The sequence below is a fragment of the Coregonus lavaretus genome (genome assembly GCF_964263955.1).
Source record: "Coregonus lavaretus genome assembly, contig: HAP1_SCAFFOLD_820, whole genome shotgun sequence".
Taxonomy (NCBI): Eukaryota; Metazoa; Chordata; class Actinopteri; order Salmoniformes; family Salmonidae; genus Coregonus; species Coregonus lavaretus.
Genome location: NW_028164333.1, coordinates 187,428 through 213,800, shown reverse-complemented (window position 1 = coordinate 213,800; position 26,373 = coordinate 187,428). Strand labels below are relative to the sequence as shown.

Sequence of the window (26,373 nt, the reverse complement as noted above, 5' to 3'; positions counted from 1 at the left end):
TGAGAGAGCGACGGTTAGGGCTGTCCCTCCGTCCCGGTGTTTTCCTGCAGTCGACCAGCAGCACAGACACCCTCTTCAGACCCATCAGTAAGTTACCAGGAGAGGCACGACCTGGGGACCCCAAGAGGGGGAGGGGGGAGGAGGGTTGGAGGGAGAGGGAGGAGGGGGGTGGGATAGGTGTTTCCTGATTCATTGTAGAAACGTGTGTTTATGGTCGATTGCAGAGTTCAGGCAATGCAAGAGGAAATGCGTTCTGAGAAAGAAAGAGGAGTAGGGACATCGGTTAAACCCGTAACCGTCGTATTCCTGCCCTCCTTGAACGCATCGCGGGTCTGAATTGCGCTGACCGAGGCCACAGCCTGCGGCAGGGCACCATCCCCAGCAAGCGATTGCGTCATCTTAGGTGAAGTCTGTAGTATGAGGTCTCTATGAGGTAAAAACAAGGCGGCGCCTTGATACCTTCTTAACTTTCACCTTCTGTGTGTGTTCAACTCTGCACCCCTGTTGGTTTGAGTCACGCTCAGTGTGGTGAGTATTAGCGCGTTCAAAGGGAAGTGGGGGCGCCGATACACTGGGCACCTTCGTGACCGTGGTAATCGGGCCCTCCGTGAACGCAGCATGGGTCTGAATCGCACTAACCGAGACCTTAGTCTGCGATAGTGTGCCATCCCCAAATAGCGGCTGCGTCATCATGTCTCCTGACTGAGACTGCAGACTGCTATGAGAGACACTCACTACAGTACTCCTTGGGGTCTGTAAAGTGAGGTCTCTTTGAGATAAGCCAAGATGGTGTCTTGGTATCTTTCCTCACTTCACCTCCTGTGTGCGTTCAGCTCTGCACCTCTGGTGGGCTGAACTACGCTCAGTGTGGTGAGTATTAGCGCGTTCAGAAAGAAGTGGGGGCGCCGATACACTGGGCACCTTCGTGACCGTGGTAATCGGGCCCTTCTTGAACGCAGCATGGGTCTGGGTCGTACTAACAGAGACCTTAGTCTGTGATAGTGCGCCATCCCCAATTTGGTTATTATCAGCGCGTTCTGAGAGAAAACGGGGGCGCCGATACGTTGGTTACGCCCGTAACCGTAGTAATCAGGCCCTCCGTGACCGCAGCACGGGTCTGAACTGCACTGACTGAGGCGTTAGCCTGAGACAGAGCGCCGTCCCGAATAGCGGTCGCGTCATCATGCCATTATCTGGCTGAGACTGCAGCCTGCTATGTGAGACACTCACTACAGCACTCCTAGGAGTCTGTAAAGTGAGGTCTTTATAAGGTACACTTAATACCTTTTATATACCTGCCTTATGTGTGCATTCAGCAACGCACCATGGTGGGCTGAGCTGCACTCATAGTGGTAAGAGAGAGAGCGAGAGTGAGGAAGGTCGAACGCTCTCGGATGTATTATGGAAAAGGGGCTCTTTTTTGACAGTGTCAAGTAGAGCCAACCCTTTATTACACACATCAACAAAAAACATTCTCCTCCATACACTCAACGGTAGAGTGGGGGGGGGCAGTGGGCTCGGTCACAGCAGGCGCTGTGCCGTCTTCCGTTCTCTCCCCCTCGCCTGTCATAAACGGCGTCTCTTCTGGCCGCCCTTCGGGTGATGCCAGGATGACGCTTTAATGACCTCTCTCGCCGGCACCTCTGGCGCTGCAGGGGGGGGGACGAGGCCCGCTCCCTTGCTGCTTGAGGCCGCCGTCTGACGCCAAGCTGTAGCGAGAGTAACGGCCGCCCTTCCTCATATCCACTTCCGGGTTGGAGGGAATGGGGGGCAGCTTAATCTCCCGCTGTTTAGCAGCCCACTCAATGAGACCTGAGAATTCAGGCACAGAGAGGCTGTGGCGTCATCATCCAGGGATGTAATGACCTCACAATTTCCCGAAGGAAAAGGGGTGTTAAACATCTGGGTCAGTGTAATGAATTGTTCCAATAGAATATTCATTTCTTCCCCAATAGCCCTGTCATCTCCTGAGTCAGCGCCTTCAGATGATGCCTCAGAAGCTGAGACTAACACTGATAGCACATCCTCAAGAGGAATATCCTCCCTAAAAATGCCCAACGCTGCTTCCACTCCTTCAAAAAGGAGGGCGCAGCTGGCACATAGTGGGGGATTAATGAAGCTGTCCCTGGCGTGCTGTGTCCCTCAACCCACGAAACATATGTCGGGGGGGTCGACAGCCGCCAAGGGGAACAGCGACATTGAGCTCTGAAAAGAGCTTTTGTTAAATACTTACCCTATGGATAAGCTTGGTGTGCTCATTGTAGGACGACATCGATGATCTGGAAAATCGACGCCGTTTTCTTCGTCCTGAGTCTTCTCTTCGTCTCTTCTTGGCTTCTTCAGTCTAGTCCAGTCGCTGAAGAAAAAGGGAGGCTGATTGAGGGGAGGCACCCCCTCTTATAGGGACACCTGTACTCCTATTGGCTGTAGGTGTGTGCATAATTTTGTCTCAGGCTGCTGCTGCCTTAGGGCAGAGGGTAAACCACTAGGAGCAGAGCTCCCCTATGGGGCGGAGCTCCACGATATAGAACGGCAGTGTATCAAATACTTGTTCTCCCCACTGTAGTTGGCTTATATGTTTGACTTGGAGCAGAGAGGGGGATGGGAGCAGAGAAGGGGATGGGAGGCTGATCATTGATTGGCTGTAGTGTAGGGTGTGTCATACAATGTATCAAAATTCCAACTGCTAGCTCAAAATCTCACTCAAATGTACCACTAATATGAAAATGTTCCACAGATTGTCTTGCAGAATACTATGCACTGACAAAACATTTAGTGTTACAAATCAAAGCTTAACATTAAAATATGTGATTTCAAATGACTAAATAAAATTCAGACAGGCCTGTAATGTGCTCTCTAACACAAACATAAACTGTGTTGTTGTCAACCTTTTCACAGATCTAGGATCAGGTGACCTCCACAGAATGTTAACATTAGCCACAAATATCTGACTTCTGCAGAGTGCACAACCAACAGTTTCACAGGTCAACACGTCTCTGCCCAGGGTTGCCATGTATGCTTTTTTGGGGTTTATTGAGGTACTTTGGAAACTTTGCTGCAGGTGAAAGGTTTTGGTCGCTGGGTGCAAGGTTTTATACTACTTCTATATTGCAACTTTACCAACATGGCATTTTAAAACATTTATTAATTTCCCTGTAATCTGCTGAAATTGTGCTAGTTTTCAGGCTTTGAAGGCAGGTTTTGAGTGACTTCTTAGAAATTAGCAATTGACCTGGCAAGCCTGTCTCTGCCTTGAGCAGCACCTTTTTAAGGAAGAGGAGGATGGTTGCAGATGTTTACGTTCATGCAAGAAGGTAAGCTATTAACTAAACTGCTAACCAATATTTTAGCTAAAATTGTATTTGTATTTGGTGTATTGGCAAGCAATGCATGTTCCCGTTGTCTTTATTTTTAATTAATTAATGTTAGCTCCCAAATGTCTTTCGGTGGAATCCAACATGCATTGACAATGTTGTGTCAGATATACTGCGTCATGACATTGAAATTGGTAGGCTTATCCAAACAATTCATAAATGTGCAATTGTTACTTTGCATGTTTCTACCTTATACTTATTTACTGCTTGCTAAGGGTTAGCGTGCTAGCTAAGGGTTAGCGTGCTAGCTAAGGGTTAGCGTGCTAGCGATGCTAACGATGCTAGCTATGTTGGCAAGCTAGCTAATAAGTTTAGCATAATTGGTAAACATGTCTTTGATTCAGAATACATCAATACACTGTGGTTAACCCAATGTTACATGCATTGGAAAATAAAATTGCTAGTGTAACTTGAATTGGTTTACAAGCTAGCTAGAAAAGCCAGTTCCTTTTCATCTGTTTTGTCAAGTTATAAGCCTGCATGTGTGCTAAAATATTTAATTAAATCCCCTCATTAAATTAATATATTTAAGTTGCATCAGTTTTTTATAGCCCTTTCTTACCCAAATACCATTTTTTCCGTTGGAATAATTTGGATGAAAATAAGAAATATGTGAAAGGAAATAAGTGACCAGATTTTGTTATTGAAAACCCTGGACATTCACTTCTTTAAAAAATAAATATATATACAGACATTGCCAGATTCTTTAACCAAATCCCTATTTGCTACACTAATTTTTTAAGATCGAAAACAAAATGGAAGATAAGAGTCCAGGAACCTACAAAGCAACCATTCGAGACACCCTTCCTCCAAACCTGCCCACATCAGTCTGACAGCTGATTATTACATAATGCGGAGCTGTAGTAAACTGGGACATGCCGGGCATATCCAACTCGGCACTAAGGGTGGAGGGGGGTGCACAGACGCAGGGTGGCCGCTAGGTGGGTGACTCAAAGCGGTGTGCTCGTCATGCTTCGACATGTCAAGGGAGGTTAGTAATCTGGCTTCAGCCCTACACCGGCGTCAACAGCCGGAGCAATGCTAGCCCTGACATGTCTTTCCGAGCCTATTTAAATCCCGGGGAGACGGGGAAGTGGTTCCTACACTTTATGTACAGAATATGAAGGGTGTATTATAGAGATGTGTGTGTGTGTGTATAAGGGACGTCTACTCTTTAGTACTTCTATTTATTTAGATAGGTAAGCTTGTTTCTGTCTTCCAAAGCTTGTCTTGACGTGTATGTAATTGTATACTTTTATAAGGCATTGCATGTTAACTTTGACATTTTAAATGTATTTTTTGCTCTACTCTTCAACAGGTGAAAGACAGAATGGCAGAGAATTGTGAGAGAATGTCAGAATGGCATAGAACTGGTTCCCAAATAAATACGTTGGACAATGAGAAACTTGTAAGTATTAACTTAAATAGCTCTCCCTCTCTCTCTCTATCACACATTTTACATCATATTTGTTTACAATGACATTGAATCTAAAATAACGTTTTTGTTTTATGTGCTATTTTTTCCCAGGTACGACCAAAAGAGAAACTGCACATCTTATTACAGCAGGCAGGTGCAGACAAAGACGTTTTCACCATGAAAGAGGTATGAAGTGACTTGACAGCTGGCTGTCTTTGTTGCCTGTACCCTGCTGATATAGAAACCACACGTCTTTGGCTCAACTTTAGTTAATCAACTTATTGTTTGCGTGAAGCAGACAGATGAAAACCGTTAAGACCCTCAATGGACATTATATCCCAGACTTTTCAGTTTCCATAATATTTTCTAGTCTCATATTTTAATTACGTTTTTTACATTTAAATATTTGATGTTTTGAATTTCCAATTGCAGTATATCTTAGTTTACTCCTAGAATAGTGGATATTAGTTCATTTCTAAGGAAGGAATAGTTCCTCTTCATGTGTTGTTAGCAGCCAAACTACTGGTATAGAAGTTGTGTAGGTGTTGAACCTGGATTCTTCTCCACATAGTTAGATTTACACTAGTTTCACTATTGGTTGTCGCTTTCATCAACTAAGTACTACATACAGTAGATGCTCTCAAAAAATATAAAGGCTTTTGTCTTGGTTCTGTTGTTTTTCCTGTTGATATACTGTTTTACCTACTTTAGTTGAATGAACTGATTGTCACTCTAGATAAGAGCATCTGCTAAACTAGAATACAAATGCACTGTCATTTACTTATTTTAAACATAAATGGTGAGCTATGATTGGCTAGCAGGTCCCCTTGGTTTTGAAGACATGTCACACAGCTTTGGGGAGAATTGTCAGGGGGTCTATCTGTCTGTGAGGAAGTCTGAGTCATAGAGAGAGATTGGTGTTTATCTTAGTTAGAATGTTAGAACATTCAGTCACCTCTTGACTTCCACTCTGACTCACTGGGGTTCAAATGGACCTCTGGAATGTCAAACTAGTCTGGGACTCCTTCCTCTCTGACTCACTGGGGTTCAAATGGACCTCTGGAATGTCAAACTAGTCTGGGACTCCTTCCTCTCTGACTCACTGGGGTTCAAATGGACCTCTGGGATGTCAAACTAGTCTGGGACTCCTTCCTCTCTGACTCACTGGGGTTCAAATGGACCTCTGGGATGTCAAACTAGTCTGGGACTCCTTCCTCTCTGACTCACTGGGGTTCAAATGGACCTCTGGGATGTCAAACTAGTCTGGGACTCCTTCCTCTCTGACTCACTGGGGTTCAAATGGACCTCTGGGATGTCAAACTAGTCTGGGACTCCTTCCTCTCTGACTCACTGGGGTTCAAATGGACCTCTGGAATGACAAACTAGTCTGGGACTCCTTCCTCTCTGTTGTTCATCAGGGAGACAGTTATCTCAGACTGAGAGGCTGCATTGATGCTTTAGTTTATAGGGTGTTGAGTGTTTAACTGGTCCACATTGATTGCTGGAGAATATGTTTACAGTCTGTGTAATCTGCTTTTATGATAAGGAACTGATGCCTTCATGGCAGTGATCAATCACAATAGCCTCCTGTCAGTTAGAGAAGTATATGGGATAGAGTCATATATTTCTACTCAGTACAGTGATTATGTGTCTTATCAGTTGCCTGTCTAAAATGGGACCCAGAATACTCTTATTCTGTTGCCTGGATCAGTATGGGATGAGGTGTATCAACTAGACTGAGACAGAACTGCCTGGATCAGTATATGGAGAGTAACGACTAGACTGAGACAGAACTGTCTGGATCAGTATATGGAGGGAGGGTAACGACTAGACTGGGACAGAACTGTCTGGATCAGTATATGGAGAGTAACGACTAGACTGAGACAGAACTGCCTGGATCAGTATATGGAGAGTAACGACTAGACTGAGACAGAACTGTCAGGATCAGTATATGGAGAGTAACGACTAGACTGAGACAGAACTGTCTGGATCAGTATATGGAGGGAGGGTAACGACTAGACTGGGACAGAACTGTCTGGATCAGTATATGGAGAGTAACGACTAGACTGAGACAGAACTGTCTGGATCAGTATATGGAGAGTAACGACTAGACTGAGACAGAACTGCCTGGATCAGTATATGGAGAGTAACGACTAGACTGAGACAGAACTGCCTAGATCAGTATATGGAGAGTAACGACTAGACTGAGACAGAACTGTCTGGATCAGTATATGGAGGGAGGGTAACGACTAGACTGAGACAGAACTGTCTGGATCAGTATATGGAGGGAGGGTAACGACTAGACTGGGACAGAACTGTCTGGATCAGTATATGGAGGGAGGGTATCAACTAGACTGGGACAGAACTGTCTGGATCAGTATATGGAGGGAGGGTAACGACTAGACTGGGACAGAACTGTCTGGATCAGTATATGGAGGGAGGGTATCAACTAGACTGGGACAGAACTGGCTGGATCAGTATGGGATGAGGTGTATCGACTAGACTGAGACAGAACTGTCTGGATCAGTATATGGAGAGTAACGACTAGACTGGGACAGAACTGCCTGGATCAGTATATGGAGGGAGGGTAACGACTAGACTGGGACAGAACTGGCTGGATCAGTATATGGAGGGAGGGTAACGACTAGACTGGGACAGAACTGGCTGGATCAGTATATGGAGGGAGGGTAACGACTAGACTGAGACAGAACTGCCTGGATCAGTATATGGAGAGTAACGACTAGACTGAGACAGAACTGTCTGGATCAGTATATGGAGGGAGGGTATCAACTAGACTGGGACAGAACTGTCTGGATCAGTATATGGAGGGAGGGTAACGACTAGACTGGGACAGAACTGTCTGGATCAGTATATGGAGAGAGGGTATCAACTAGACTGGGACAGAACTGGCTGGATCAGTATGGGATGAGGTGTATCGACTAGACTGAGACAGAACTGTCTGGATCAGTATATGGGGGGAGGGTATCGACTAGACTGAGACAGAACTGTCTGGATCAGTATATGGAGAGTAACGACTAGACTGGGACAGAACTGTCTGGATCAGTATATGGAGAGTAACGACTAGACTGAGACAGAACTGTCTGGATCAGTATATGGAGAGTAACGACTAGACTGAGACAGAACTGTCTGGATCAGTATGGGATGAGGTGTATCAACTAGACTGGGACAGAACTGTCTGGATCAGTATATGGAGGGAGGGTATCGACTAGACTGGGACAGAACTGTCTGGATCAGTATATGGAGAGAGGGTATCAACTAGACTGGGACAGAACTGTCTGGATCAGTATGGGATGAGGTGTATCGACTAGACTGGGACAGAACTGCCTGGATCAGTATGGGATGAGGTGTATCGACTAGACTGAGACAGAACTGCCTGGATCAGTATGGGATGAGGTGTATCGACTAGACTGAGACAGAACTGCCTGGATCAGTATATGGAGGGAGGGTATCAACTAGACTGGGACAGAACTGTCTGGATCAGTATATGGAGAGAGGGTATCGACTAGACTGAGACAGAACTGCCTGGATCAGTATATGGAGGGAGGGTATCAACTAGACTGAGACAGAACTGTCTGGATCAGTATATGGAGGGAGGGTATCGACTAGACTGAGACAGAACTGTCTGGATCAGTATATGGAGGGAGGGTATCGACTAGACTGAGACAGAACTGTCTGGATCAGTATGGGATGAGGTGTAACGACTAGACTGAGACAGAACTGTCTGGATCAGTATATGGAGGGAGGGTATCGACTAGACTGGGACAGAACTGCCTGGATCAGTATATGGAGAGTAACGACTAGACTGAGACAGAACTGTCTGGATCAGTATATGGAGGGAGGGTATCGACTAGACTGGGACAGAACTGTCTGGATCAGTATATGGAGAGTAACGACTAGACTGGGACAGAACTGTCTGGATCAGTATATGGAGGGAGGGTATCAACTAGACTGGGACAGAACTGCCTGGATCAGTATATGGAGAGTAACGACTAGACTGGGACAGAACTGTCTGGATCAGTATATGGAGGGAGGGTATCAACTAGACTGGGACAGAACTGCCTGGATCAGTATGGGATGAGGTGTAACGACTAGACTGGGACAGAACTGTCTGGATCAGTATATGGAGGGAGGGTAACGACTAGACTGAGACAGAACTGCCTGGATCAGTATATGGAGGGAGGGTATCAACTAGACTGAGACAGAACTGTCTGGATCAGTATATGGAGAGAGGGTATCAACTAGACTGAGACAGAACTGTCTGGATCAGTATATGGAGAGAGGGTATCAACTAGACTGGGACAGAACTGTCTGGTTCAGTATATGGAGGGAGGGTATCAACTAGACTGGGACAGAACTGTCTGGATCAGTATATGGGGGGAGGGTATCAACTAGACTGAGACAGAACTGTCTGGATCAGTATATGGAGATTAACGACTAGACTGAGACAGAACTGCCTGGATCAGTATATGGAGAGAGGGTATCGACTAGACTGGGACAGAACTGTCTGGATCAGTATGGGATGAGGTGTATCGACTAGACTGGGACAGAACAGTCTGGATCAGTATGGGATGAGGTGTATCGACTAGACTGAGACAGAACTGTCTGGATCAGTATATGGAGAGTATCAACTAGACTGAGACAGAACTGCCTGGATCAGTATATGGAGAGTAACGACTAGACTGGGACAGAACTGTCTGGATCAGTATATGGAGGGAGGGTATCAACTAGACTGGGACAGAACTGCCTGGATCAGTATGGGATGAGGTGTAACGACTAGACTGGGACAGAACTGTCTGGATCAGTATATGGAGGGAGGGTATCAACTAGACTGAGACAGAACTGTCTGGATCAGTATATGGAGAGAGGGTATCAACTAGACTGAGACAGAACTGTCTGGATCAGTATATGGAGAGAGGGTATCAACTAGACTGGGACAGAACTGTCTGGTTCAGTATATGGAGGGAGGGTATCAACTAGACTGGGACAGAACTGTCTGGATCAGTATATGGGGGGAGGGTATCAACTAGACTGAGACAGAACTGTCTGGATCAGTATATGGAGAGAGGGTATCAACTAGACTTGTACAGAACTGTCTGGTTCAGTATATGGAGGGAGGGTATCAACTAGACTGGGACAGAACTGTCTGGATCAGTATATGGGGGGAGGGTATCAACTAGACTGAGACAGAACTGTCTGGATCAGTATATGGAGATTAACGACTAGACTGAGACAGAACTGCCTGGATCAGTATATGGAGAGAGGGTATCGACTAGACTGGGACAGAACTGCCTGGATCAGTATATGGAGGGAGGGTATCGACTAGACTGGGACAGAACTGCCTGGATCAGTATATGGGGGGAGGGTATCAACTAGACTGAGACAGAACTGTCTGGATCAGTATATGGAGATTAACGACTAGACTGAGACAGAACTGCCTGGATCAGTATATGGAGAGTAACGACTAGACTGGGACAGAACTGTCTGGATCAGTATGGGATGAGGTGTATCGACTAGACTGAGACAGAACTGTCTGGATCAGTATATGGAGGGAGGGTATCAACTAGACTGGGACAGAACTGCCTGGATCAGTATATGGAGAGAGGGTATCAACTAGACTGAGACAGAACTGTCTGGATCAGTATATGGAGGGAGGGTATCAACTAGACTGGGACAGAACTGTCTGGATCAGTATATGGAGGGAGGGTATCGACTAGACTGGGACAGAACTGTCTGGATCAGTATATGGAGGGAGGGTATCGACTAGACTGAGACAGAACTGTGTGGATCAGTATGGGATGAGGTGTATCGACTAGACTGGGACAGAACTGTCTGGATCAGTATGGGATGAGGTGTATCGACTAGACTGGGACAGAACTGTCTGGATCAGTATATGGAGAGTATCGACTAGACTGAGACAGAACTGCCTGGATCAGTATATGGAGAGAGGGTATCAACTAGACTGAGACAGAACTGTCTGGATCAGTATATGGAGGGAGGGTATCAACTAGACTGAGACAGAACTGCCTGGATCAGTATATGGAGAGTATCGACTAGACTGGGACAGAACTGTCTGGATCAGTATATGGAGAGAGGGTATCGACTAGACTGAGACAGAACTGTCTGGATCAGTATGGGATGAGGTGTATCGACTAGACTGAGACAGAACTGGCTGGATCAGTATATGGAGAGAGGGTATCGACTAGACTGAGACAGAACTGTCTGGATCAGTATGGGATGAGGTGTATCGACTAGACTGGGACAGAACTGCCTGGATCAGTATGGGATGAGGTGTATCGACTAGACTGAGACAGAACTGTCTGGATCAGTATGGGATGAGGTGTATCGACTAGACTGAGACAGAACTGTCTGGATCAGTATGGGATGAGGTGTATCGACTACACTGAGACAGAACTGTCTGGATCAGTATGGGATGAGGTGTATCGACTAGACTGGGACAGAACTGCCTGGATCAGTATATGGAGGGAGGGTATCGACTAGACTGAGACAGAACTGTCTGGATAAGTATATGGAGAGTAACGACTAGACTGGGACAGAACTGTCTGGATCAGTATATGGAGGGAGGGTATCGACTAGACTGGGACAGAACTGCCTGGATCAGTATATGGAGGGAGGGTATCAACTTGACTCTAGATGTGTTCAGTCGTCATGTCCTCATTTCGTACTTAGTCTGTTCAAGACGTAAATGTGTTTCAGATGACGTCCCGATATGGTATGACCCAACCAGAGTAGAGTGTGTGTGTTACACGGTCCTCATATTGTTGGTTAGCAGATATTGTACAGTTTTAACCATTTCTATAGAGTCTTGCATAAAAAGCCCAGATCCACACATGAATTATCTTTCCTAACATCTGTGGTCAATGCAGCCCTTGACCACGGCAATGAGTCTCACCCCAAAGGCGATTATGATAGACAGGTGGTAGGAATATATTGTGACTGAACTGAGTATGATCATTAGTTTACTAATTAGATATGATCTATATTATATAACACAATATTTCTGACATGTTATTGTTGTATTTCGTTACAGACACCAAGTGACAAGATCCCAGCTCAACCTTCAGCAGACCCAGAAGTGAGACAGAAATCCACTTCATCCTTCCAACAGGTTATTAAACATTTATTGTAGATATTTTCTATTTAAATTAAATTGATGTCTCAGTTCATTCCAATATATACATTAAATGGCTTTTTACTGTATTACAACCAACTTTTTGTGTAAAATGTTCACAATATCAACATCCCGTAACTTGTTTCGATATCATTGCATAAACAAAATTAGCCCAACCATTTGACAGAACTAACCGCCCCTCAAAACATAAAATTAATCTTTATTCTCTCTAATGCCTATGTTTTTTTTTTTTGGGGCAATGTTTTTGCCCATTTAACATACTTCTTATCAATTTGCGTGATTTAATTTATATGGCAGTAGATCCATTTACATTACTTTTCAGGTTGTGAGCTTTCTTTGACCACAAAAGGATAACTCAAAGTCAGGAACCTTGACTCTAGATGTGTTCAGTCGTCATGTCCTCATTTCGTACTTAGTCTGTTCAAGACGTAAATGTGTTTCAGATGACGTCCCGATATGGTATGACCCAACCAGAGTAGAGTGTGTGTGTTACACGGTCCTCATATTGTTGGTTAGCAGATATTGTACAGTTTTAACCATTTCTATAGAGTCTTGCATAAAAAGCCCAGATCCACATATGAATTATCTTTCCTAACATCTGTGGTCAATGCAGCCCTTGACCACGGCAATGAGTCTCACCCCAAAGGCGATTATGATAGACAGGTGGTAGGAATATATTGTGACTGAACTGAGTACAATCATTAGTTTACTAATTAGATATGATCTATATTATATAACATAATATTTCTGACATGTTATTGTTGTATTTCGTTGAAGACACCAAGTGACAAGATCCCAGCTCAACCTTCAGCAGACCCAGAAGTGAGACAGAAATCCACTTCATCCTTCCAACAGGTTATTAAACATTTATTGTAGATATTTTCTATTTAAATTAAATTGATGTCTCAGTTCATTCCAATATATAAATTAAATGGCTTTTTACTGTATTACAACCAACTTTTTGTGTAAAATGTTCACAATATCAACATCCCGTAACTTGTTTCGATATCATTGGGTAAACAAAATTAGCCCGACCATTTGACAGAACTAACCGCCCCTCAAAACATAAAATTAATCTTTATTCTCTCTAATGCCTATGTTTGTTTGTTTTTTGGGCAATGTTTTTGCCCATTTAACATACTTCTTATCAATTTGCGTGATTTAATGTATATGGCAGTAGATCCATTTACATTACTTTTAAGGTTGTGAGCTTTCTTTGACCAAAAAAGGATAACTCAAAGTCAGGAACCTTGACTCTAGATGTGTTCAGTCGTCAGGTCCTCATTTCGTACTTAGTCTGTTCAAGACGTAAATGTGTTTCAGATGACGTCCCGATATGGTATGACCCAACCAGAGTAGAGTGTGTGTGTTACACGGTCCTCATATTGTTGGTTAGCAGATATTGTACAGTTTTAACAATTTCTATAGAGTCTTGCATAAAAAGCCCAGATCCACATATGAATTATCTTTCCTAACATCTTTGGTCAATGCAGCCCTTGACCACGGCAATGAGTCTCACCCCAAAGGCGATTATGATAGACAGGTGGTAGGAATATATTGTGACTGAACTGAGTACAATCATTAGTTTACTAATTAGATATGATCTATATTATATAACACAATATTTCTGACATGTTATTGTTGTATTTCGTTGCAGACACCAAGTGACAAGATCCCAGCTCAACCTTCAGCAGACCCAGAAGTGAGACAGAAATCCACTTCATCCTTCCAACAGGTTATTAAACATTTATTGTAGATATTTTCTATTTAAATTAAATTGATGTCTCAGTTCATTCCAATATATAAATTAAATGGCTTTTTACTGTATTACAACCAACTTTTTTTGTAAAATGTTCACAATATCAACATCCCGTAACTTGTTTCGATATCATTGCGTAAACAAAATTAGCCCGACCATTTGACAGAACTAACCGCCCCTCAAAACATAAAATTAATCTTTATTCTCTCTAATGCCTGTTTTTCTTTTTTGGGGGGGGGGCAATGTTTTTGCCCATTTAACATACTTCTTATCAATTTGCGTGATTTAATTTATATGGCAGTAGATCCATTTACATTACTTTTCAGGCTGTGAGCTGTCTTTGACCACAAAAGGATAACTCAAAGTCTGGAACCTTGACTCTAGAAGTGTTCAGTCGTCATGTCCTCATTTCGTACTTAGTCTGTTCAAGACGTAAATGTGTTTCAGATGACGTCCCGATATGGTATGACCCAACCAGAGTCTTGCATAAAAAGCCCAGATCCACATATGAATTATCTTTCCTAACATCTGTGGTCAATGCAGCCCTTGACCTCAGCAATGAGTCTCACCCCAAAGGCGATTATGATAGACAGGTGGTAGGAATATATTGTGACTGAACTGAGTATGATCATCTGTTTACTAATTAGATATGATCTATATTATATAACACAATATTTCTGACATGTTATTGTTGTATTTTGTTGCAGACAACAATTGACAAGATCCCAGGTCCTCATATTGTTGGTTAGCAGATATTGTACAGTTTTAACCATTTCTATAGAATCTTGCTTAAAAACCCCAGATCCAAAAACAGTATTGTCAATTTCTTAAGCCAAATTATTTTCACATACAGTATAATGTATAATATCCTAATTTACTGTTACGGTACTGTGTTATTACAAACAAATATTTATTTTTCATCATTTAATTCAAGGCAAGCAAGTCCAGTGGATTTGTACCCTTCCAGTGTCCTACTGCAAAGCAGGTAAGAAAGCTGCATTATTTTCATTAGATAAAATAGTTAATGTTCTTTGTTAACACAGAAATTTCAAGTAAGACTTATACAAATTAATTTTTGATTTGTACAGCTTAGAAAAAGACGCCATCTGCAAAATCTGAGGCGCCATCATGATCGTTGTGAGGATCGTTATGAGAAGGCTAAAAAAGAGATAGCTGAGAGACAGAGGTCAATCGAAAAAGGAAGACTGCCTTACCTGCAGGGGAAAGGGCTGGATGACATTGAGGTCAATCCTGAAGGTAACATTTTGTTTGAAATATAGTTTTTAGTCACTTCAAATATAACTATTATAAGTGTTGTTAGTCCTTAATTTAAATAATTGGCCGTAAATGTTTTTTACCTAACCAGATGAAGTAGAAATGAGTGATGATGATTCCAGCGAAGAAACCATTGCTGACCTACATCAATGCAAAGGTATCCTGACTTGTATATATGTGGTAATATCTTTAAGTTATGTCACATAAATGTCGGTGATCAGGCCTACCACCGTCGTGCCGTCGGCAAACTTAATGATGGTGTTGGAGTCATGCGCGGCCACGCAGTCATGGGTGAACAGGGAGTACAGGAGGGGACTAAGCACACACCCCTGAGGGGCCCCCGTGTTGAGGATCAGCGTGGAAGATGTGTTGTTGCCTACCCTCACCACCTGGGGGCGGCCCGTCAGGAAGTCCAGGATCCATTTGCAGAGGGAGGTGTTTAGTTCCAGGGTCCTTAGCTTAGTGATGAGCATTGTGGGCACTATGGTAGTCAATGAACAGCATTCTCACGTAGGTGTTCCTTTTGTCCAGGTGGGAAAGGGCAGTGTGGAGTGCGATTGAGATTGCGTCATCGGTGGATCTGTTGGGGCGGTATGCGAATTGGAGTGGGTCCAGGGTGTCTGGGATGGTGTTGTTGTGAGCCATGACCAGCCTTTCAAAGCGTTTCATGGCTATAGAAGTGAGTGCTACGGGGCGATAGTTATGGCCCTCCTGTATGTCAGTTGGTAGAGCATGGCGCTTGCAACGCTTGGGTTGTGGGTTCGCTTCCCACGGGGGGCCAGTATGACAAATATATGCACTCACTAATTGGAAGTCGCTCTGGATAAGAGCGTCTGCTAAATGACTAAAATGTAAAAGAAAATGTAAATGTTACCTTGGTGTTATTGGGCACAGGGACTATGGTGGTCTGCTTGAAACGTAGGTATTACAGACTGGGTCAGGGAGGGGTTGAAAATGTCGGTGAAGACACTTACCAGCTGGTCAGCGCATGCTCTGAGTACGCGTCCTGGTAATCCGTCTGGCCCTGCGGCCTTGTGAATGTTAACCTGGTCCGCTGGAAGTGGATGTAACATTTCAAGAACCCTCCCCCCACATGCCCGTTGCTTCTATGTGCTATGTTCGTCACTGTTTTCAGACCTGGTAGGACACATTCTGCAGAGAGTTATTCGATATGCTAGTTTGCAAAATTGCATAAAATGTAAGAAATACTGGAGGAAAAACTGCATTGTGTTCTGCCAAAAGTGTTCTCTTGACACTAAATCCACAGACTAGATCCAGGCTACCAGCAGGCTAGATCCAGGCTACAAGCAGGTTAGAACCAGGCTACCAGCAGGCTATATACAGGCTACCAGAAGGCTAGAACCAGGCTACCAGCAGGCTAGAACCAGACTAGAACTAGGCTACCAGCAGGCTAGAACTAGGCTACCAGCAGGCTAGAACCAGTCTACCAGCTGGCTAGAACCAGACTATATCCAGGCTACCAGCAGGCTAGATCCAGGCTACCAGCAGGCTATATCCAGGCTACCAGAAGGCTAGAACCAGGCTACCAGCAGGTTAGAACCAGGCTACCAGCAGGCTAGAACCAGGCTACCAGCAGGTTCGAACCAGGCTTCCAGCAGGTTAGAACCAGGCTACTAGCAGGCTAGAACCAGGCTACCAGTAGGCTAGAACCAGACTACCAGCAGGCTAGAACCAGGCTACCAGCAGGCTAGAACCAGGCTACCAGCAGGTTCGAACCAGGCTTCCAGCAGGTTAGAACCAGGCTACTAGCAGGCTAGAACCAGGCTACCAGCAGGCTAGAACCAGACTACCAGCAGGCTAGAACCAGGCTACCAGCAGGCTAGAACCAGGGTACCAGCAGGTTAGAACCAGGCTACCAGCAGGCTAGAACCAATCTACCAGCAGGCTAGAACCAGGCTACCAGCAGGCTAGAACCAGACTACCAGCAGGCTATATCCAGACTAGAACCAGGCTACCAGCAGTCTAGCACCAGACTAGAACTAGGCTACCAACAGGCTAGAACTAGGCTACCAACAGGCTAGAACTAGGCTACCAGCAGGCTAGAACCAGGCTACCAGCAGGCTAGAACCAGACTAGATCCAGGCTACCAGCAGGCTAGAACCAGGCTACCAGCAGGCTAGAACCAATCTACCAGCAGGCTAGAACCAGGCTACCAGCAGGCTAGAACCAGACTACCAGCAGGCTATATCCAGACTAGAACCAGGCTACCAGCAGTCTAGCACCAGACTAGAACTAGGCTACCAACAGGCTAGAACTAGGCTACCAACAGGCTAGAACTAGGCTACCAGCAGGCTAGAACCAGGCTACCAGCAGGCTAGAACCAGACTAGATCCAGGCTACCAGCAGGCTAGATCCAGGCTACCAGCAGGTTAGAACCAGGCTACCAGCAGGCTAGAACCAGGCTACCAGCAGTCTAGAACCAGGCTACCAGCAGGCTAGAACCAGGCTACCAGCAGGCTAGAACCAGGCTACCAGCAGGCTAGAACCAGGCTACCAGCAGGCTAGAACCAGGCTACCAGCAGAATAGAACCAGACTACCAGCAGGCTATATCCAGACTAGAACCAGGCTACCAGCAGTCTAGCACCAGACTAGAACTAGGCTACCAGCAGGCTGGAGCCAGGCTATATTCAGGCTACCAGAAGGGTAACAGCATGCTAGAACCAGGCTACCAGCAGGCTAGAACCAGGCTACCAGCAGGCTAGAACCAGGCTACCAGCAGAATAGAACCAGACTACCAGCAGGCTATATCCAGACTAGAACCAGGCTACCAGCAGTCTAGCACCAGACTAGAACTAGGCTACCAGCAGGCTGGAGCCAGGCTATATTCAGGCTACCAGAAGGGTAACAGCATGCTAGAACCAGGCTACCAGCAGGTTAGAACCAGGCTACCAGCAGGTTAGAACCAGGCTACCAGCAGGGTAACAGCATGCTAGAACCAGGCTACCAGCAGGTTAGAACCAGGCTACCAGCAGGCTAGAACCAGGCTACCAGCAGGTTAGAACCAGGCTACCAGCAGGCTAGAACCAGGCTACCAGCAGGTTAGAACCAGGCTACCAGCAGGCTAGAACCAGGCTACCAGCAGGTTAGAACCAGGCTACCAGCAGGCTAGAACCAGGCTACCAGCAGGTTAGAACCAGGCTACCAGAAGGCTAGAACCAGGCTTCCAGCAGGTTAGAACCAGGCTACTAGCAGGCTAGAACCAGGCTACCAGCAGGTTAGAACCAGGCTACCAGCAGGCTAGAACCAGGCTACCAGCAGGTTAGAACCAGGCTACCAGCAGGCTAGAACCAGGCTACCAGCAGGCTAGAACTAGCAAAATACTCTGACAGAAAGCCTCCACCTCTTCTGTTGGCCAACCAGAACAAAGGACTGAGTGTGGTCCAGACTCCATTCAGCCAATCCGTTGGCGCAGGGGTTGGTCCCAACTCCTCGGCATTCCATTTGTTGCCAGGCATAAGTTGCTATCATTATAACCTGTGGAGTCAGCACCCAAAAGACACCATTCCACTGTACTCCATGTTCAAGGACAGTTTCACAGACATCAAAGAGAGAGTGTTCGTATCTGTAAGAAATACAAGTCTTATCTGTCCTACCCCTAATGTTCCTTACATGAATAACAGCCTGTTATGTGAAACAATCCATATCAGTACAGTGCTCCTCATTAATGCATTCCTTCCAAGCTATTCATCACATACAGATCCAATTATGAGAAAAATAAAACCCAACACCTGGTACCTACTACCATACCCCGTTCATAGGCACTTAAATCTTTTGTCTTGCCTATTCACCATCTGAATGGCACATTTACACGATCCATGTCTCAATTGTCTCAAGGCTTAAAAATCATTCATTAACCTGTCTCCTCCCCTTCATCTACACTGATTGAAGTTGATTTAACAACTTACATAAATAAGAGATCATATCTTTCACCTGGATTCACCTCATCAATCTATGTCACGGAAAAAGCAGGTGTTCATAATGTTTTCTACACTCAGTGTATTAAAATATATTACATAAACAAATAATTATAAGCAGATGCTTTACAGTATATACTCAGATACACAAAATACATCTGGTTTCAGATCTAGAAGATTCTCCTCTTCAATAGTAATATCATCAATTCTGACCAGTAACTTACCTAGGGTCAAAGGTCACTGGTCCATCACTAAAATGTATAGGACGATCCATAGAGAAGTCACTCTTCATGGACAGATGACTGGGTACTGGAGAGACTGATCTCCGAATTTGGTTGGAGATTCTGGAAAACATAATAAATCCCCATGAAACTACATTTAAAAATATTTCAAAACTATATTTCAATAGATAAAATACATTACATGAAGCAATAAAACATATGCCATTACATAAAGCAAAAAGCATACACTGAGTATACAAAACATTAAGAACACCCTCCTAATAATGAGTTGCACCTCCCCTCTCTTTTGCCCTCAGAACAGCCTCAACTCGACGGGGCATGGACTCTACAAGGTGTCGAAAGCGTCCCACAGGGATGCTGACCCATGTTGACTCCAATGCGGCCCACAGTTGTGTCAAAATGGCTGGATGTCCTTTGGGTAGTGGACCATTCTTGATACACACAGGAAACTTTTGAGCGTGAAAAACCCAGCAGCGTTGCAGTTCTTGACAAAAACCTGTGTGCCTGGTACCTACTACCATACCCCGTTCAAAGACACTTAAATCTTTTGTCTTGCCTATTCACCATCTGAATGGCACATTTACACGATCCATGTCTCAATTGTCTCAAGGCTTAAAAATCATTCATTAACCTGTCTCCTCCCCTTCATCTACACTAATTGAAGTTGATTTAACAACATACATAAATAAAAGATCATATCTTTCACCTGGATTCTCCTCATCAATCTATGTCACGGAAAAAGCAGGTGTTCATAATGTTTTGTACACTCAGAATATTAAAATATATTGAGGGGAACGGCACCTCCGTACCTTCAGGCTCTGATCAGTCCCTACACCCAGGCGAGGGCATTGCGTTCATCCACCTCTGGCCTGCTGGCTCCCCTTCCTCTGCGGAAGCATAGTTCCCGCTCAGCCCAGTCAAAACTGTTCGCTGCTCTGGCACCCCAATGGTGGAACAAGCTCCCTCACGACGCCAGGACAGCGGAGTCACTAACCACCTTCCGGAGACATTTGAAACACCACCTCTTTAAGGAACGCCTGGGATAGGATAAAGTAATCCTTCTACCCCCCCCCCCCCCCAAATTTTTTTTTTTTAAATTTGTAGTCGCTCTGGATAAGAGCGTCTGCTAAATGACGTAAATGTGCCCTTGAGCAAGGCACTTAACCCTAATTGCTCCTGTAAGTCGCTCTGGATAAGAGCGTCTGCTAAATGACTAAAATGTAAAATGTAAACATAATTCTTTACCTGCAATATAGCAATTCTAGGATTCAGAACCGTGGACAGCATATAACCAATTTACACTATTGGTTAATCACGAACTGGACACCATCACCATGTAGGAGAATCTAGATGCTCTCAAACACACGCTGGTCCCAAAATCGTTCCCCAATTCAAGTCACTTGCAGATCTGTAGGGTCTGGATGGCTATAAGCAGTACAGTGGTAAAGCTTCCACCATATTGCTTTACGCCTTACAGATCTGCAGAAACGAAGGGTTACAGAGCCGAGGGGTAGGGAGCGATTTGGGAACAGCCACTGATTACATTTCCATCTTCCTTTTGTAGACTCCATTGCATTATCATAACTCAACCAGTCCTCACTACATTGTAGTCTATGACCTACAGGTAGTGGACAAAAAAAGGTCAATAAGTATGCAAACATGACTCAATCAAAAAGCTATGAGATTAATTGACTTCCACATGAGAGGTGCATTCCTCCCAACAGTATTCCAGACCCTGGTAGACTATTCAACCATGCATAGTTTATAGGCCCTGAAATGTTCCACTTATTTTAGTGTTAGTACCAAGAGGTATATCATGGCCTCTACATTGCAGTCTCCGTCCAGATATCGCAACACCTGGATAGGGGTTTACATATTAGCTAACCACATCATATTATATAGCAATCTCATGCCTGACTGTGTACATTCACGACGTTGCATGCAACCTTTGGTTGCTGCATGCGGCAGGACTGCAATATAAATCAGCCTGGAACGGGACCAGTATCTTCATAAGCTACTTGTTATATAAATCATCACATCTTGCTAATAACCACTGGTGGTCCAGTTTGAGGGTAATCAATAGTCCAAACTGGCTAGATGCTGTCCATGGAGCTGAACCTCGATTAATGTATTTACTAGAAAACACTTACTGTATACACTATGGGACGGTTTCGCAGACACATATTAAGCCTTGTCCTGGACTAACAAGCATTCGCAATGGACATTCTCCACTGAAATCACTTTTAGTCCAGGACTAGGCTTTATCTGTGTCTGGAAAACCGGCACTGAGTGTACAAAACATTAAGGGCACCTGCTCTTTCCACGACAGAGTGACCAGGTGAAAGCTATGATCCCTTATTGATGTCACTTGTTAAATCCACTTTAAAATCAGTGTAGATGAAGGGGAGAAGACAGGTTAAAGAATTATTTTTAAACCTTGAGACATGGATTGTGTATGTGTGCTATTCAGAGGGTGAATGGGCAAGAAAACATATTTAAGTGCCTTTTAACAGTGTATGGTAGTAGGTGCACCGTTTAATTGTAATTCTTTACTTTTACCCCTTTTTCATCCCAATTTCGTGATATCCAATTGCTAGTTACAGTCTTGTCCATCGCTGTAACTCTCCTACGGACTCGGGAGAGGTGAAGGTCAAGAGCCATGCGTCCTCGAAACACGACCCTGCCAAGCCGCACTGCTTCTTGACACACTGCTCGCTTAACCCGGAAGCCAGTCGCACCAATGTGTCGGAGGAAACACCGTCCAGCTGGCGACAGAAATCAGCTTGCAGGTGCCCGGCCCACCACAATGAGTCGCTAGAGCGCGATGGGACAAGGAAATCCCGGCCGGCCAAACCCTCCCCTAACCCGGACAACGCAGGGCCAATTGTGCGCCGCCTCATGGGTCTCCCGGTCACGGGCGGCTGTGACCCAGCCTGGGACCTAACACCTCAAGCACTGCGATGCAGTAGGCCAGGTGCACCGGTTTGTGTCAAGAATGGCAATGCTGCTGGATTTTTCACGCTCAACAGTTTCCCATGTGTATAAACAATGGTCCACCACCCAAAGGACATCCAGCCAACTTGACAACTGTGGGAAGCATTGGAGTTAACATGGGCCAGCATCCCTGTGAAATGCTTTTTTTAGCTGCTGCGGCTTATACTCCGGTGCGCCTTATAGTGCGGAAAATACGGTATTACCAATCCCACAAGGTATGACTCCAAACACCCAGAAAAGGCTACTCTCCTTGAAGTTATCCTCACAAATAATCCTGATAAGTATCCGTCTGGTGTTTTCTGTAATGACCTTAGTGATCACTGTTTTACAGCCTGTGTTCGTAATGGCTGCTCAGTTAAACGACCTGTCCTGATTTGTCATAGGCGCTAAAAAACTTTAATGAGCAAGCCTTCCTTCATGACCTGGCCTCTGTAAATTGGTATAGAATCAGCTTGATCCCCTCTGTTGAAGACGCTTGGACCTTCTTTTTTTATATTTTCAGTGGTATTGTTAACAAACACAACCCCATAAACAAAATGAGAATTAAAAACAGGTTCAGCCCCTGACTGTGATCTGGCAGAGTTACTCCACCTCAAGAATTCCATTTGGCGAAAGGCTCGGCACACGCTTACTCAGGCTGACTGGCTCTCGTTCAGGCAAATGAGAAATAAGTGCACTCAGGCTATCCGGAAGGGTAAAGTTAGTTTCTTTATGGAGCAGTTCTCGCTCTGTGGGTCTAATCCCAAGAAGTTCTGGAAAACGGTTAAAGACCTGGAGAACCCTCCTCCTCACAGCTGCCCGTGGCCCTTAATGTTGATGATGTGGTTGTTACGGACAAGGAGCGCATGGCTGAGCTCTTTAATCACCACTTCATTATGTCAGGATTCCTATTTGACTCAGCCATGCCTCCTTGCTCGTCCAACATTTCCTCATCTTCCAGCCATTCTAATGGGACTAGCCTCAATGCTCCTTCCTCTTTTTCCCCTACCCCGCTACAAAGTTTCTCCCTGCAGGCGGTCACTGAGTCTGAGGTGCTGAAGGAACTCCTTAAACTTTATACCAAAAAAAACATCTGGGTCAGATGGTTTAGATCCTTTCTTCTTTAAGGTTGCAGCCCCTATCATCGCCAAGCTTATCTGACCCTCTCTCCTCTCTGGGGGCGTTCCCATTGCTTGGAAAGCAGCCACGGTGCGTCCTTTATTTAAAGAAGGAGATCAAGCTGATCCTAACTGTTATAGGCCAATTTCTATTTTGCCCTGTTTATCAAAAGTGTTGGAAAAACTTATCAATAATCAACTGACTGGCTTTCTTGATGTCTGTAGTATTCTCTCTGGTATGCTATCTGGTTTCCGCTCAGGTTATGGATGTGTCACTGCAATGTCTGCAGCATTGAAGGTCCCCAAGAACACAGTGGCCTTCATCATTCTTTAAATGGAAGAACTTTGAACCACCAAGAGCTGGACGCCGGGCCAAACTGAGCAATCGGGGGTGAAGGGCCCGATGGTCACTCTGACAAAGCTCCAGAGTTCCTCTATTGAGATGGGAGAACCTTCCAGAAGAACAACCATTGCTGTAGCACTCCACCAATCAGGCCTTTATGGTAGAGTGGCCAGACAGAAGCCACTCCTCAGTAAAAAGGCACATGAAAGCGCGCTTGGAGTTTGCCAAAAGGCACCTAAAGGACTCTGACCATGAGAAACAAGATTCTCTGGTCTGATGAAACCAAGATTGAACTATTTGGCCTGAATGCCAAGCGTCACGTCTGGAGGAAACCTGGCACCATCCCTACGGTGAAGCATGGTGGTGGCAGCATCATGCTGTGGGGATGTTTTTCAGCGGCATGGACTGGGAGACTAGCCAGGATCTAGGGAAAGATGAATGGAGCAAAGTACAGAGATCCTTGTTGAAAACCTGCTCCAGAGCGCTCAAGACCTCAGACTGGGGCAAAGGTTCACCTTCCAATAGGACAACGACCCTAAGCACACAGCCAAGACAACGCAGGAGTGGCCCAGCCAGAGCCCAGCCTTGAACATCTCTGGAGAGACCTGAAAATAGCTGTGCAGCGATGCTCCCCATCCAACCTGACAGAGCTTGAGAGGATCTGCAGAGAATGGGAGAAACTCCCCAAATACAGGTGTGCAAAGCTGTAATCGCTGCTAAAGGTGCTTCAACAAAGTACTGAGAAAAGGGTCTGAATACTTGTGTAAATGTTATTTCATTATTTTATTTTTTTAACAAACATTTCTAAAAACCTGTTTTTGCTTGTGTGTGGGGGGAAAAAACAATTTAGTACATTTTAGAATAAGGCTGTAACGTAACAAAACGTTGAAAAAGTCAAGGGGTCTGAATACTTTCCGAATGCACTGTGTGTGTGTATATATATATATTTAAATTAAGTGAGCTTTATGCGGAACCTTTCCATTTTTGCTAATCTAGATTCTTCGGTTTTACACACCAACCAAACTTTTTTGGAAGAGCGTGATGGTCTACCAAAAGACGTCAATCTTAATTGTATCTCTTGATTCTTCGCATAATTTCCTCCCCAAGAACATTTTCATCAAATGCGTTTGAGAAGGAGGCGAGGAGAGAGGATTTAAGGAATGCGGGAAGTATGATTGAGATTCCCTTTAGGCTCAGTACTCTAAAATGGCTTCTTCTCCTTATCTCCTTTTCTTTGTGAACACAGGGGTAAAAGGAAAAGATACGTTTCCACTATATTGCTTTCCCCTGCCATGTCCTGCCAGATCAGAAATCTGCAGAGGATAGGATACGATGAAAGGTTTAAACTTTGAGACAGAGCCATACATACCCGACAGATTCAAAGGAACTGGAACAGCTGCTCACCTGGAATTGTGCTACGCCTACTACTGGAAGTATTATCTGTTGAGGCCTAGGAGAGAAATGGAGGAAAAAACATTGACTGAATAGCTTTGTACAGTCTGTTGATTCAATGTTGCATCTCTTAACTAAATACAGTGGATGGATTGGTAGAGGATCATCTCAAACTGATAAATATCGCCTTAATATTCATTTAAAAAATACAATAATATAATATCCTGTTGAGATGTAACCACACTTAGCACTCCCAATAGCCTACCTGCTGAGAAACAGTGACTGCAGCATGTCCCGAAGCATCTGCTAGTGTTTTGCGTCTGGTGCTGGGTATGGCAGAGGAGGATGGCTTCGAGGGGGCTAAAGCGACAGGGGCTGGCTTGGTCTTTGGCAGGCCAGTCAGCGACGGAAGCTGGGACACAGATCTCGGTGGGGGTAGCAGTGATTTGGGATTGGAGGTGACACTCTGGGGCTGAAGGAACGTCTTCCTATTAGTGACAAGTTTAGAGATAGCTGGTGGTTTGGCTGGTTTTGGCAGGAAGCCCGGAGATAACCTTTTCCGCACATCCGAGGGTCTCTCTGGTTTCCTAAAAGCCTTAGACGTAACCATGGGAGTGGATGTGACCAGCAAGTTGGGATCCAACTCAAGGGTGTTGTCAAAGGTGAAGGTGTCACTTAATTTGTTCTCCAAATCAACACTTTGATTACAAAGACTGTCAGAGCACCGATCTCTCCCAGACGGGCCTGGTTGGGATTGTACCGTGTGTTCACTGACATCGACTTCAGAGCTTTTTGTTGGTTCGGGGTCAGTTTGAAAATTGTTGCTCAGAGGGTGTGCATTGCCAACACTGGTCACTTGCTCAGTAGTTGCATTGAGCTTCAAACAAGGGTCAGTTTGAAAAGTATTGTTCAGAGGTTGTGTGGTACCATCACAGGTCTCTTGCTCAGTGGTTGCATTGAACTTCATAAGAGGGCAAGCTTCAAAAGTAACATTCAGGGGCTCTCCTTGCTGTCTCCTCTTCCACTCTTCTACTTTCCCATCCTCTTCTTCTTTTTGCTAACTATGTTCTGTCTCTTCTCTCTCTCTGTCTCAGGTGTTCTCCAAAGATGAGCTGAGGAAGTTCCTTCAGAAGATGAGGGAGTCGTCTCTTCTCTTATTGGATAAGAGTCTGGACCCGCTGGGGTACGAGATCCAACCATAAATACACCCCACCTGGACATTTGTTTTCTTTTCTTTTTTGTGTTCTTTTTATATTTTTTGCCAAATTTGATGTAATGGAGTGAATGATTTTCTGCATTTTTGTATACAATAAAAGTGACTTGACTGAAATATTGTTTGTCTTTGGACCGTGCACAGGCTGGATGCAAATCCG

At 44.8% G+C, this 26,373-nt stretch overlaps 1 protein-coding gene across 5 annotated transcripts; it reads left to right on the top strand.

The window, feature by feature from the left end:
- LOC311117139 (uncharacterized protein) lies at positions 1-26,323 on the top strand. 5 transcript variants are annotated; one of them, XM_084192124.1, is made up of 12 exons: positions 1-87; positions 2,899-3,038; positions 3,261-3,314; positions 4,693-4,782; positions 4,903-4,977; positions 11,861-11,938; positions 12,740-12,817; positions 13,620-13,697; positions 14,656-14,706; positions 14,810-14,978; positions 15,088-15,153; positions 26,095-26,322. In XM_084192124.1, exons 2-12 carry the CDS (start codon positions 3,012-3,014, stop codon positions 26,109-26,111), a joined length of 783 nt encoding a protein of 260 aa, XP_084048250.1. In that variant the 5' UTR covers positions 1-87; positions 2,899-3,011; the 3' UTR covers positions 26,112-26,322. The 5 variants fall into 5 exon arrangements, with proteins under 5 accessions (XP_084048250.1, XP_084048249.1, XP_084048251.1 ...); XM_084192123.1 differs by lacking the exon at positions 1-87 and having other exon boundaries at positions 2,119-3,038; XM_084192126.1 differs by lacking the exon at positions 1-87 and adding an exon at positions 4,118-4,365 and having other exon boundaries at positions 2,120-3,314.
- The last annotated feature ends 50 nt before the right edge of the window (positions 26,324-26,373 follow it).

Coding starts and splice junctions, on each gene's coding strand:
- LOC311117139 (XM_084192124.1), top strand. CDS start 3,012: ATGTATGCTTTTTTGGGGTTTATTGAG. Junction 3,039..3,260: donor CTTTTTTGGGGTTTATTGAG/GTACTTTGGAAA, acceptor TGCCTTGAGCAG/CACCTTTTTAAGGAAGAGGA. Junction 13,698..14,655: donor CCACTTCATCCTTCCAACAG/GTTATTAAACAT, acceptor ATTTAATTCAAG/GCAAGCAAGTCCAGTGGATT.